Source organism: Procambarus clarkii, chromosome 21 (genome assembly GCF_040958095.1).
Source record: "Procambarus clarkii isolate CNS0578487 chromosome 21, FALCON_Pclarkii_2.0, whole genome shotgun sequence".
Classification (NCBI taxonomy): domain Eukaryota; kingdom Metazoa; phylum Arthropoda; class Malacostraca; order Decapoda; family Cambaridae; genus Procambarus; species Procambarus clarkii.
The window spans coordinates 30,152,992-30,167,204 of NC_091170.1; the positions used below are offsets into that span (position 1 = coordinate 30,152,992).

Genomic DNA, 14,213 nt, shown 5'->3' on the forward strand with positions numbered 1-14,213 from the left:
GTAAGCCAAAAATCTCTCTCACGACACCGCAGTCTGTTCCAGATTTTGCTAATGGTGCGGAAGCCAATATCTTCAATCACAGCCAGTTAGCAAGTCAGCCAGTCAGCCAGCCAGTCACTTACTCAGCCAGTCAGTTACCTTGCCAGTCAGTTAGCCAGCCATTCAACTCGTTAGGCAAGCTAAATTAACAAGGAAACCAATCAGGCTGTTAGCAGGCCAACACACACAAGGCAAACAGCCAATCAGTCTAGCCTTCACAGCTTACCAACCAACTAGTCAGCCAGTCAGACTGTCACCCTGGCTGGCTGACAGCCTGCCAGCCTGGCAAATCACCCCAGAGTTAAATTGGCAGCCAGCTTTCAGCCCGCTAGAGCGAGAGAGAGAGAGAGAGAGAGAGAGAGAGAGAGAGAGAGAGAGAGAGAGAGAGAGAGAGAGAGAGAGAGAGAGAGAGAGAGAGAGAGAGAGAGAGAGAACGAGCTAATGGGTTGGAAGTGATTTGAACGCATGATTAGTGTTTATTCATCAGAGAATTGATGTTAAATGGTTGAGAGCTCCCTCTCTCTCTCTCCCCTCCCCCCCCTCTCTCTCTCTCTCTCTCTCTCTCTCTCTCTCTCTCTCTCTCTCTCTCTCTGCGGAAAGATGTTAAGTGGAGGATCCAGAACGCGTGCTGAAAAAGAGGTTTCATTCACTCTCTCTCCCCTCGTTTTCCTCTTTTTAGAGAGAAACCCATCCGGAAACCTCACTTAAATCATATTCCTGTTAAGAGCAGGCGATGAGGGGAAGGTAGGGACGGAAAGAGAGAGAGAGAGAGAGAGAGAGAGAGAGAGAGAGAGAGAGAGAGAGAGAGAGAGAGAGGGAGAGAGAGAGAGAAAGAGACAGAGACAGAGAGAGATATAAAAGCCACGTGTACATGCGAATGGCAGAATGAGCGCCATCTTGAAGCACTCCCCCTTCTCCCCCACCATAAACCCCCCTTCCCCCCGCTTGGAGCATCAAGGAGAGTGCCTCGCGGAACGCAACAATGGCGGCTCTCACACTCTTCTCCACCTCAGCCAAAAGGGCCCGACTACTCTCTCCCTCCCTCCCCCTCTACCACATCGTTATTCCATCTGGCAACTGGAATATTTTGTGGAATGGAAAGACCTGCAGGAGGAGGAGGAGGAGTGTGACCTCACGCTAATGGCGGGTGCTTCCTGGAAAGCTTAATGCCTCCTGAAGACAATAGAGAACCTGAGGCCGACCCCAGACACGGACAAAAGGACTCCAGTTTCGATTCGTGGCCACTTTTAGGTACCTCGATGATACATAATGACAAGAGCCCTCAGGTCAGACAATCCTTTCCACGAGCTCACTATCCCCTCCCGTCTTTTCCATACCCCCTCCCTGCTTGCCTGCCCCCCCCCCCTCCCTTGCCTCTTCTCTCTCTTTTAATATTATTGAGAGAGAGAGAGAGGTTTCACCACTCTTTCCTTTCCCATTTTCCCTCTTCCTTCTCTTCTGAAACATATCTTTAACTACTTTTCTCTAAGAACTCTCTGTCGAAGTTCTGAATTACTGTTAGGGAGAGGGGAGAGCTTCACTCTTCTTATGAAACACATCTTTTTAGTAAACATATCTCCCAGGAGAGATGTCTCATAGGAGAGATGTGTCCTACGAGAGATGTCTCCTAAGAGAGATGTCTCCTAGGAGAGATGTGTCCTAGAAGCGATGTCTCCTAGGGGGAGATGTCTCCTAGGAGAGATATCACCTACAAAAGATGTGTCCTAGAAGAGATATCTCCTAGGGGAGATGTCTCCTACGAGAGATGTCTCCTAAGAGAGATGTGTCCTAGGGGGAGATGTCTCCTAGGAGAGATATCTCCTACGAAAGATGTCTCCTAGGAGAGATGTCTTCTAAGAGAGATGTGTCCTACGAGAGATGTCTCCTAAGAGAGATGTGTCCTAGGGGGAGATGTCTCCTAGGAGAGATGTCTTCTAAGAGAGATGTCTTCTAAGAGAGATGTCTCCTAGGGGGAGATGTCTCCTAGGAGAAGTGTCTCCTATGCAAGAAGAATGTTCATGCTTACCTCCCATGCGAGTCCTGGGTCCTTAGCGTTGGCGGTCCACTTGCCGAGAAAGGGGCCGTATCTGGTGCCCCGGGCGAGGCTGTGCTTGGCCCACACGCCCAAGCCCACGCCCGTGCTGGAGGGCCGCATCTCCAGCTCCAGCGGCACCGCCGACAGCTGCTGCGTGATGAACCTCTCGGCCGCTGCGCTCAGCTCGGCGGCGGCGCCTGCAGCGTTCATGTTGAGGTCGTGGTGGTGATGGTGGTGATGCAGCAGCAGGTGGTGGTGGTGGTGGTTGTCGGTGGTGCTGGTGGGCGTGGTTGAGCCGCGGTGGGCGTGGGGGGACACGGAACCGCCCTCGGAGTCAGCTTCACTGAGGTCACAGAGGTCACGGAAGGAACGGTCCCCTTCCTCGCCCGGGACTGGAAATAGGAAAAGAAAAATATATAAAAAATGAAAATTACATAGTTACACAAATCCAAACTCGGCGGAATTATTATTATTATTATTAATTATTATTATTATTATTTTTATTATACACGCGGCGGCCCCCAACTGCTGGTCGTGTCCACCTGTATATATGTCGTTATAGATTCAGCTATTGGAAGCAAGAAGTTCCAAGTAGCACGGGCTATGGCGAGCCCGTAAAAATAAACCTGGCTGTTGTTTGTTGTTGTTTAAGATTCGCTACTCAGAACAGTAACTTCCAGTAGCACCGGCTATGGTGAGCCCGTAGAACCTGGCATTTCCAGCCTTTTTTTTTATACCACAAGCCCGAGGTGCCCCTAATAAATGCCCTTGGAATCCCATAATCTAAGGGAAGGGGGGGGGGGGTGAGATGACCAGGAGATAAATGGGTTAAGATAACGCAATCCCCCGATGCGGCAGATGTGCAGCATCCCGCCCCCCGCGTGACACGGCCAGGCGTCCGTCCCCACACCTCTCCTGACGTACGCCCGTCCTCAGCCTCTGTCCGTCACCCGTCCGGTCCTCAGGACCCGTCACCGCGGCAATTACCGCATCCGCCAGAAAATTAACCAGTAATTATAACCTCCTTAGCGCTCTGGCGTGCCACAATGAGTGTCATCTGGCGGGAAGCGTCCGCACTATAGCGCGCGCTGGCGCTGCGCATTGTGGGGTCATGCGGAGTGTGGCGGCTTTTGTTTTACCTCCCTCGACGCATTGTGCGTGTGTGTGTGGAGGAGGGGGGATAGGGGTGGGGGTGGTGGATGGGTAGGGGGATCATCCACCACCGATTTCCCCATTCCCTTCCCTTTTTAAACCTGACACCCACGGGTGTAAGCGGTGATTATGTATTGGTGAGAGCGATGTTGGTGAGGGGTGGTGATGGTGGTAGTGTCAAGAATGGTGGTAGTGGTGATTTTGATGCTGATAGGGGCGGATTTTCTTCGTTAATTAGACATGTTTCAAGCAATTAGTAGCGCATCTGTTGTTTACAGCCTCCGTTTTCTGTTGTCTTCACGTAGCTGATGTAGGGGATCGCTGTCGTTGTTAATGTCGTGGTCATCACACCTTTCGTCGTTGTGATCCGAGGGGAGGATGGCGTGTTGGATCTCTTTGGTAGAGCTTCTTAAAGGAGAAGTATAATATACATATATATACATACATACATACACCATTTACGCATAACCGAGCCACGTGTTTTGTATTATTATTATTCTTGAGCATACAGGTATGTATGTATATTCTTATTCGAGAATATTTCTTGGGACTTGGCTGCCGCAGCTCATTGAGAGGCGGGACCAAAGAGCCAAAGCTCAACCCCCGCAAGCACAAGTAGGTGAATACAAGCTCGCATGCACACGCACGCACATAACACACACACCACAGACGCACACACACTCAACAGTCTCGTTCAAACAAGGGAAGTTAACTCAATGACAAACAAATCCCCCTTCTTCCCTTTCTTCCCCCTCCTCCTCCTCTTATCTATTCCTCCTCCTCCTCCTCCTCCTCCTGCCTCTTTGTCATCCCTCGCTTCCTTGTACTCCTCACCCCTCCTAAGCGGAGCCTGGCGTGGCTGGCAGAGGTCGCCAGGTATTTAGACAAGAACACTCACTCGAGTCTGTTGACTGACCCCGAGGCTGTGTGGGAGTACGTGTCTCTAGACCACCCCCTCTACCCTCACTACCACAACCACCACCACCACCACCATCACAACCAGTACCACCTTCATCCTTCTATAACCATCAAATTACCATTAGAACCGATCCGTGTACACAAATATGAAAGAATGTGTATTCCTACATTGAGTGTATTCAGACAATCATGAGCAGAATTCCAAGCTGCAAGCGATTTCTCAGCGGGTCCTTAGAGATGCGGAAGATCCTAATACAGATGTAGGGGTAACCCAAGGAGCCTCGATCCTCGAGGGATCCTTGAAACCCAAAGGAATATGAAATTTAAGTCGATCACGGTAAAGAAGGGTAAGGGGAGGGGGAGGGGCTTGAGGGATAGTATAGTGAAGATTTCGTATAGTGGAGAGTTTGATGAAGATAGTTTGTGTGTGTGTGTGTGCTCTCCTAATTGTGCTCGCAAGGGTTGAGTTTCGGCTCTTTGGTCCAGCCTTTCAACTGTCAATCAACTGGTGTACAGGTCCCGTAAATTATATTTATAAATAATTATATTTATAAATAAATGGAAAGTTTTTCCCTGAATGCTCTGTGTTCCCTTCTCTGAGGCTGTGGGTCCCTATAATTGCACCAGAGGTGGTACCCCCCCTTTATAAATAAATTATATTTATATATATAATTTGTATATGTATTGTGAATTCCATTGTGTCATATGCTACTTATACAATCACAAAGTTTCTAGACTCACCTGCAATATAAAAATTAAATACAAAATGGATATAATCCCAAGAAGAGGAACGGAACAAAAAAAATGCCCTCTTTCAAGATTACGGAAAGATATCACTCTTGCAAGTAGAGCTATCCTCCCCCGGCGCATTCCTTCTTGCCCTTGCCACCGCCATGATGCGTGGCTTCCACTGGTGTTTGATGAAGGAAGAGGAGCCGAAGAGAGAAGAAATAAGTGACAAGAGGTATCAATAAGAAGACCAGTGTGGGGGCAACAAGGCCGTACGTGCCTTAAGAAGACACCATTGTTGATAGAGACGGGGTGGAGAGAGGTCTCGCTACACACACACACACACACACACACACACACACACACACACACACACACACACACACACACACACACACACACACACACACACGTGTGAGGGCCTCGCGAGTGAGTGAGGAGATGGAGCTCTTAGGGACATTTCGTTGTTGCTTTCAACCTCAGTTCTGACAGTTCCTGCGACGGCGCTGGAGTCTATCGTACTGGCGTTTGCCTCTCCATTGGCGACTTTCGGTGTCGTGGAGAGGGGGTGGACCTGCTGCATGGGTGACATCTTCTTCCCCCCCGTATCAACCTATCCTGGCTTTGCGCCCTGGTGAGGCCACTCCAGACCGACAACCAGAGCGTAACTACATAGTCTCCTGAGACTGATTAATGCCATATATATATATATATATATATATATATATATATATATATATATATATATATATATATATATATATATATATAATCAGAAATGAAACGAAATTCTCCCTAAATGACAATTACTCAAAGATCTATTTAACGAATATGCTTCCAAATATTCTTCCAACGAGGCCAGCAGACTTGTGGCCGAGCTCTCGCGAGGTGGGTTGTGAACGTGACACGAGAACACACCCAAGTGCTCTTGTTGAGATTCACTATCTTTGTATCGCTCTAAAACACTGTGTTTCTTTTTCCTCCTTCTGTGTTTTTTTTCTCCTCCCCTTTCTTCTATATAATGTTTGACTCCGGGTTAAACGGTGACAGGAAGTTGTGGGCATGAATGAGGTGTAGTGTGAGGAGGTGTTACACTGGGTATTAAACAGCTACAGAGTGACATGAGGTGTAGTGTGAGGAGGTGTTACACTGGGTGTTAAACAGCTACAGAGTGACATGAGGTGTAGTGTGAGGAGGTGTTACACTGGGTGTTAAACAGCTACAGAGTGACATGAGGTGTAGTGTGGGGAGGTGTTACACTGGGTGACATGAGGTGTAGTGTGGGGAGATTGTAGCTGTGTCCCATGTCACAGCTACAGGGTAACATGAGGTGTAGTGTGAGGAGGTGTTACACTGGGTGTTAAACAGCTACAGAGTGACATGAAGTGTAGTGTGGGGAGGTATTACATTGGGTGTTAAACAGCTACAGGGTAACATGAGGTGTAGTGTGAGATGGTGTTACACTGGGTGTTAAACAGCTACAGAGTGACATGAGGTGTAGTGTGAGATGGTGTTACACTGGGTGTTAAACAGCTACAGAGTGACATGAGGTGTAGTGTGAGATGGTGTTACACTGGGTGTTAAACAGCTACAGGGTAACATGAGGTGTAGTGTGAGGGGGTGAGTTTAACATGGGATGCTGTTTAGCGAGATAGTTATTCACAGCACCGCTCCTGTGCCAGGTAAGTCCACTACGGGCTCACCATAGCCCGTACTACTTGCCCCGCTCCTGTGCCGGGTAAGTTACGGGCTCACCATAGCCCGTGCTACTTGGAACTTGCTCCGAGTAGCTGAATCTATAACAACAACAACAGCGAGATAGTAAACACGCGATGCCATATAGTGAGAGTTTAGCGTGAGTGTAGTGCAGAGTACTGTAGTCAGAATTTAACATGGGGTGAAATGTAGCGAGAGTTTAACGTTATGAAGAATGACTGAACGAATAGTGCAGACATGATAACGACGTGCAAGATTTTGATGGAAATTGGTCAAGGAAATAGAGAAGTAATGTTCAAAGTGAGAAATAGTACAACAAGAAATAATTGGAAACAAGAGACGCAGATAAATCACACAAGTATCAGAAGAAACTTCTTCACTTTGAGAAACATAAATGAATAAGACGAGATTAATGAGGAAGTACTGGAGCATTAGTGAGGATTCAGGCACTTCTGAGTACACTCACGTATATTTAAAAAACACACTTAAGTGTCACGTACTTAAACACAGAAGTGAATATAAAAAACAAAAAATCAGAGGTTCAGATGTCCGATATCATGAATGGTTCCTAATCTCCTGGAACCTATTACAGGTGAGTAAGCAGTGGGTCAGGTAATGTTCATCTTGTAGTCGAAAATATTTGCATCTTGATCCCCCCTTCTACTCACCATAACTTATAAACATTTTGACCCAAGTCTGAGCCTGCGTGTTGTTAGTTGTCATCCCACTGTGGCGTTTGTCCTGAAGGCAGATAGTCTGTACCTCATCACTGTACCAGGCTGGTGATGGGGGATGAGGCATCCTTTCCCCTCCCACGCCTACACCAATCCTCCCCCCATCTTCTCCCTTCCCCCTCCTACACCTACACCAACCCTCCCCCCATCTTCTCCAACCCTCTTCCCTCCCCCACCCAAACACAGTTCCCTCAACCCCCCTCCACCACCTTCAAAATCACAACCATCCCCTCCCCAACCCCCACACTACCATGAATATCCCCCCCACCCCCACCACACGACGCCGAGACAGCATTAATGCCAGCCTGTGCCCCCTCTTGCGCCAGCGGCATCTTTGTTTCCCTGGCTATCAAACGACCCGACCACCTCGTTCGCTTGTTAGCCCCTTCCTCACATCTGGAGTCCCGTAGCGGTGACGGAAGCACCTTTCATGATCGATAATACTGGGGTTTTAGCTGATAGCTGATGGTCCCCGAGGCCAAGGTGGTAGTGTTGTATATCTTGCAGTGTTCCTGAAGATAGGCTGTTATCGGCGGGATTCTGTGTTGGAGGCTGGCTAGTTCGGCGAGATTTTATGTTGGAGGCTGGCTAGTTCGGCGGGGTTCTGTGTTGGAGGCTGGCTAGTTCGGCGGGATTCTGTGTTGGAGGCTGGCTAGTTCGGCGGGATTCTATGTTGGAGGCTGGCTAGTTCGGCGAGATTTTATGTTGGAGGCTGGCTAGTTCGGCGGGGTTCTGTGTTGGAGGCTGGCTAGTTCGGCGGGATTCTGTGTTGGAGGATGGCTAGTTCGGCGGGATTCTATGTTGGAGGCTGGCTAGTTCGGCGGGATTCTGTGTTGGAGGCTGGCTAGTTCGGCGGGATTCTATGTTGGAGGCTGGCTAGTTCGGCGGGGTTCTGTGTTGGAGGCTGGTTAGTTCGGCGGGGTTCTGTGTTGGAGGCTGGCTAGTTCGGCGGGATTCTATGTTGGAGGCTGGCTAGTTCGGCGGGATTCTGTGTTGGAGGCTGGCTAGTTCGGCGGGATTCTGTGTTGGAGGCTGGCTAGTTCGGCGGGATTCTGTGTTGGAGGCTGGCTAGTTTGGCGGGATTCTATGTTGGAGGCTGGCTAGTTCGGCGGGATTCTGTGTTGGAGGCTGGCTAGTTCGGCGGGATTCTGTGTTGGAGGCTGGCTAGTTCGGCGGGATTCTGTGTTGGAGGCTGGCTAGTTTGGCGGGATTCTATGTTGGAGGCTGGCTAGTTCGGCGGGATTCTATGTTGGAGGCTGGCTAGTTCGGCGGGATTCTGTGTTGGAGGCTGGCTAGTTCGGAGCAATAGCAGACATTCCAGCTTTGAGCTGCTAAATATATTTACTATTTCTCAAGATTTTCGGATTACATTTAAACTTAAAATTGTGTGGCCCATTTGGGTCCTTTGAACCACTTGATTTGTTTAACAATTCACGTCGAATAAGTTATTTCTAATATAATTGTAACTCATGTTTATCTCAACTTAACCTCCGTTACTGTGGTTTGGCTTTTATAATACTGCTTTTTCTTTCTTTGTCTTCTTTGTCTTCTTCTTATTAATGTGTTTAGAGATCTAGTTCTCTCGGCCTCTTTTTGACAATCGACTTGAGAATGGTCCAGGACGGACCGAAACGTCGTCGTCCCTTCACCTTCTAGTGTGTGGTCTGGTCAACATACTTCAGCCACGTTATTGTGACTCATCGCCTGCAATCGGCCTCTTTTTTTTTTCTTCCGCTGCTCAAAACACATTGTTGAGACAGACTCTGAAGTGTGTCCAGCTATCGTAAAGTCCTCCGCTGATAACGGTTTCTTTCGTTATTTTCGCCTTAACCTCAAACAATAACGTGATAGATCCTATTGCCTCCCGCCAGTCGTTGACGCATATTGTGTCTGCGTTAGCAGCTCCAATAGTCCCCGCCCCTCCCACTCCCTCCCACATCCCCCTTCCCCCCCCTCACCCCCCTCCCCACCCATCACCCTCCCAAAACCCCCTACCCCCCCCCTCCCCATCACCCATCTCGTCATATCCTCACAGCAACTCTTCCCACACCACCACCACCTGTCCCCCACAGCACCTCCACCCCCCTCACCCCACAGACAGCCCCCATCTCCCCCCCCCCCACACACACCCCCTTCATCATCTCTGGTTATGCTGCCCATGACAGCTGTTTGGTAACTCCTATAACCACGCGTAGGCGTCAATATTTTGAGTCACGGGAATGCTGACGACATTCGTGTTGTTGAATGCATTTGTCGTTACGTGACGAGCAGTCACCAGAGGAGGTCAGAGGAGCAGGTCACCAGAGGAGCAGGCCACCAGAGGAGGTCAGAGGAGCAAGGTCACCAGAGAGGCAGGCCACCAGAGGAGGTCAGAGGAGCAGGTCACCAGAGGAGCAGGCCACCAGAGGAGGTCAGAGGAGCAGGTCACCAGAGGAGCAGGCCACCAGAGGAGGTCAGAGGAGCAGGTCACCAGAGGAGCAGGCCACCAGAGGAGGTCAGAGGAGCAGGTCACCAGAGGAGCAGGCCACCAGAGGAGGTCAGAGGAGCAGGTCACCAGAGGAGCAGGCCACCAGAGGAGGTCAGAGGAGCAGGTCACCAGAGGAGCAGGCCACCAGAGGAGGTCAGAGGAGAAAGATCCCCAGAGAGGCAGGTCCCCAGAGGAACAGGTCCCCAGAGGAGCAGGTTACCAGAGGAGCAGGTCCCCAGAGGAACAGGTCCCCAGAGGAGAAAGGTCACCAGAGGAGCAGGTCCCCAGAGGAGAAAGGTCACCAGAGGAGCAGGTCACCAGAGGAGAAAGGTCACCAGAGGAGCAGGTCACCAGAGGAGCAGGTCACCAGAGGAGCAGGTCCCCAGAGGAGGTCAGAGGAGAAAGGTCACCAGAGGAGCAGGTCCTCAGAGGAGGTCAGAAGAGCAGGTCCCCAGAGGAGGTCAGAGGAGAAAGGTCACCAGAGGAGCAGGTCACCAGAGAGGCAGGTCACCAGAGGAGCAGGTCACTAGAGGAGCAGGTCACCAGAGGAGCAGGTCATCTGGTCATCTATCGAACAAGTAATCTGTCGACCAAGTCACCAGACGACAAGTTTGGAACCTCTTTCTGGCAGATTACAACCTCCTCCAATCTTTTATGCTCCTGTAGGTCCAAAAAAATAAAACGAACCGCAACAGCAACAAAAGCAACGGAATCCACATTGGAGCCTTCATAGTCTCACACACCTGCTGGCACCCTGGCACCCTGGCACTCTGGCACCCATCAGAGGCCTCGCTTCTGATGTGCTGAGTCCGCCAGGCTGGCTCTCTGGTGATGCCTCGCCTCCCAAGTGCCGAGTATGCGTTCGCTCAGCTATTAAACAGCAAATAACGCAGACATACACGACCAAAGGCACTTACCCTCGCTTGGGCCATTGTTAAGCGGCAGTATTGAGCAGCACAAGCTAAGCAGTATTCCGGGTTTGTTATGTGTGAGGTGATTGATCACATGGCGAGGACAGCGTGTACTCACCTAGTACACTACTAGGTGTAGTGCTGTGTACAACACTATTGTGTGTACTCACTAGGTGAGTGCACACACACAGTAGGTGAGTATGTGTGTGTACTCACCTAGTACACTACTAGGTGTAGTGCTGTGTACAACACTATTGTGTGTACTCACTAGGTGAGTACACACACACACTAGGTGAGTGTGTGTGTGTACTCACCTAGTACACTACTAGGTGTAGTGCTGTGTACAACACTATTGTGTGTACTCACTAGGTGAGTGCACACACACAGTAGGTGAGTATGTGTGTGTACTCACCTAGTACACTACTAGGTGTAGTGCTGTGTACAACACTAATGTGTGTACTCATTAGGTCAGTACACACACACACACACACACACTAGGTGAGTATGTGTGTGTACTCACCTAGTGTGTGTGTGTGAGTGTCTATAGGTGTTTGAGGTAGATGGGAGTAGTGAAGATGAAAGAGAGAGAGAGAGAGAGAGAGAGAGAGAGAGAGAGAGAGAGAGAGAGAGAGAGAGAGAGAGAGAGAGAGAGAGAGAGAGAGAGAGAGAATGAATTAACCAACCAAATGAACAAATATCAACCTCTCCTCAAAACAACTAACCTCGGAAAAAAAACATATTAAAAACAAAACAAAAAAAACACAAAAAAAAGCAGAAACAAAAGCATGTAAATGGGAGTGATAAATAGGAATAATCCCTCGCTCTCTCTGTCAGTTCAGTCTCCTGTATTGACTGTCAAAATAGTGAAAACTGTCCACTCAGGACTCGGTCTCTTCCCAGTCACGTTCCTCCCCGTCTCTCTCTACCTTTATTCGAACGTCTAGATTTTTTGTTTCTGTCTTTTTGAATTAGGAGGAAAGCTTAAAAGCAACGTAAAAGTTTTTTTAAGTTTAAGTTTAAGTTTAAGTTTAAGTTAAGTTTAAGTTTAAGAAAGTTTTTTTCTCATTTTATTCTTTAATTTGTGTGGCAATTTAAGTGGGGCAAGATTAGGTGTGTTTTTGAGGTATAAGTGAGATGGAACAAGATGGTTGGTGGGTAGAAATTGTTGTCAGGTGGCATTGTTAGTGGGTGCTGGGGACTATACGTTGAGAGTGAAGGTGGTTGTGGTGGTGGTAGTGGTGGCAACGGTTGTAGTTGTTTAGGTGGTTGATGTGGTAGGTGTTGTTGTGGTATTAAACGAAGTAGTAAGATCAAGGAATCCTTGTGTTGGCAGTCGTAAATCCCTTCCCCTTTCCCCTTTCCTCCCCTTTCTCTCTCTCTCTCTCTCTCTCTCTCTCTCTCTCTCTCTCTCTCTCTCTCTCTCTCTCTCTCTCTCTCTCTCTCTCTCTCTCTCTCTCTCTCTCTCTCTCTGTCCTTCCCTCCCCTTCCGAAGCTGGTGTTCTTCCTTTCCACACATTCCTCCTCCAATCAAAACCCTTAAAATTCAACGTGAACATCTCTTTGTTTGACTCCAAAGTTCAACACATCTGCGACACGACTGAATACCTCCAGGATATTAACATGTTGTGAAAAGCCAACCATTACTATTAGCCTACACTGACTAGTCGCGTCGTGCATCGAAGCACATCGTAAGGTGGGTAACTTCTGCTCCACGTCTTAATTGACCAGACCATCAACTAGGAAGTCTGGTAGGAGACCGGGCCGCGGGGACGTCGATCCCCGGATCAAACACTAGGGAAAAAACACCCAAAAATAACATCAGCCATTTCCCCTATATTTCGTTTGAGGAAATTCAAATTATTTCCCATGTATAATTACGCTAAAAATAATTCTTATTTAATATAGTGCAGGTAACTAAGTAAACTGGCGAAGGTGTGACCGTAAATCCTCAATCTGCTAGGCCTACGAGGCCTATCTAAATTAGGCTTCATAAAACCACAGATAACACCCATAAAATAATCGAAATTGTTAAGTGGAAGGGACGGAAGCGACCACTTAGTTCTCCCTTCGTAACACGGAATACAAATCTATAAATTGGTTCTACAGGCTGAACATTAGAACAGGTTGAACACAGGTTGAACACAGGTTGAACACAGGTTGAACATTTAGAGCTGGAAGGAGTCTTATATAATTTTCATTTCATCTTTCATCTAGTTGTGTCATTTCTCTGGGGTTGGGACAGTTTCGATGTCCGTGAACGAGCGAAGCGGTTCACGGGATTGTCGCCTCTCCCGAGAAGGTGCAGCGAATCAGTTGCCTTATAATGAACAAGATTAAGTTAAGATTAAGTTAAGATTTAGTCAGGTTAGGTCAGCTCAGGGCATGTTAAGATAGGTAAGAATTAGGTCAGGTTAAATTAGATTAGGCTAGGTTAGGTTCAAATAGTTAGATTAGGTTAGATTAAGCTAGATTAAGTTATTTATTACATAAGATTAGATGCTTAATTAGGTTAGATAAATTTAGAAACCGTTAGATTAGGTTAATTTAGTAACCGTTAGATTAGGTTAATTTAGTAACCAGTTAGATTAGGTTAATTCAGGTTAGGTTAGGTTAATTTAGGTTAAATGTTTATATTTTTCCGCCAAATATTTGTATATGTAGTAAGAGGGGTCTAAGAAGTATTTAAAGTAGACATAAGAAGCATTTTTGTGTTTTGCGCTCATAGTGAGTTTGTGGAGACCTGATCCCGAGATCCACAATTACAAATAATTACCAACAACACCAAAGAGTCTACTACGTGATTTACCTCGAATGGCACATCGCATTTTTCACGTACAAATCCCATCATCAGGCCAAAAAAAAATCAAGTACTGAAGAACACAGCGGCTCGCAAAATTGACATACTGTCCCGTTTTCTGTTTTAGGTCCTCTGGTAGGTTAGGATAAGGGCACATTAGCACGGACAGTTTCTTGACGTTGGAGAGTGACGGGCTGTCCCTTGAGCAGGATGCTGGAGGTCTCACCAGCTGATACTTGAGATCATCCTCAGCATCCAGAGTCAGGGAGAATGAACAAGACTCGAGGGTTGGACGTACGTGGTCTGTCGTACGTGGTACAAGGTACGAGGTCCGGCGTACGTGGTACAAGGTACAAGCTCCGGCGTACGTGGTACAAGGTACAAGCTCCGGCGTACGTGGTACAAGGTACAAGCTCCGGCGTACGTGGTACAAGGTGTAAGCTCCGCCGTACGTGGTACAAGGTACAAGCTCCGCCGTACGTGGTACAATGTACAAGCTCCGCCGTACGTGCTACAAGGTACAAGCTCCGGCGTACGTGGTACAAGGTACAAGCTCCGCCGTACGTGGTACAAGGTACAAGCTCCGGCGTACGTGGTACAAGTTACAAGGTCCGGCGTATGCATCGTAGTAGAGTAAACGACTCCCGGCTTGAGATTCATTAGGGCTACATCGTTGATGTTGTCCAATATGGCATTTTGCCGCTGACATTAATCT

General features: G+C 48.2%; 1 protein-coding gene across 2 annotated transcripts in view; it reads right to left on the bottom strand.

The window, feature by feature from the left end:
- The window catches only part of ham (hamlet), a 135,834-nt gene that overhangs the window by 45,181 nt on the left and 76,440 nt on the right, over positions 1 to 14,213 (bottom strand). For both annotated transcript variants that reach the window (XM_069328248.1, XM_069328249.1), the window contains exon 2: positions 2,066 to 2,466. In XM_069328248.1, the coding sequence (XP_069184349.1) occupies positions 2,066 to 2,466 (401 nt within the window). The remainder of the gene's footprint in view (positions 1 to 2,065; positions 2,467 to 14,213) is intronic.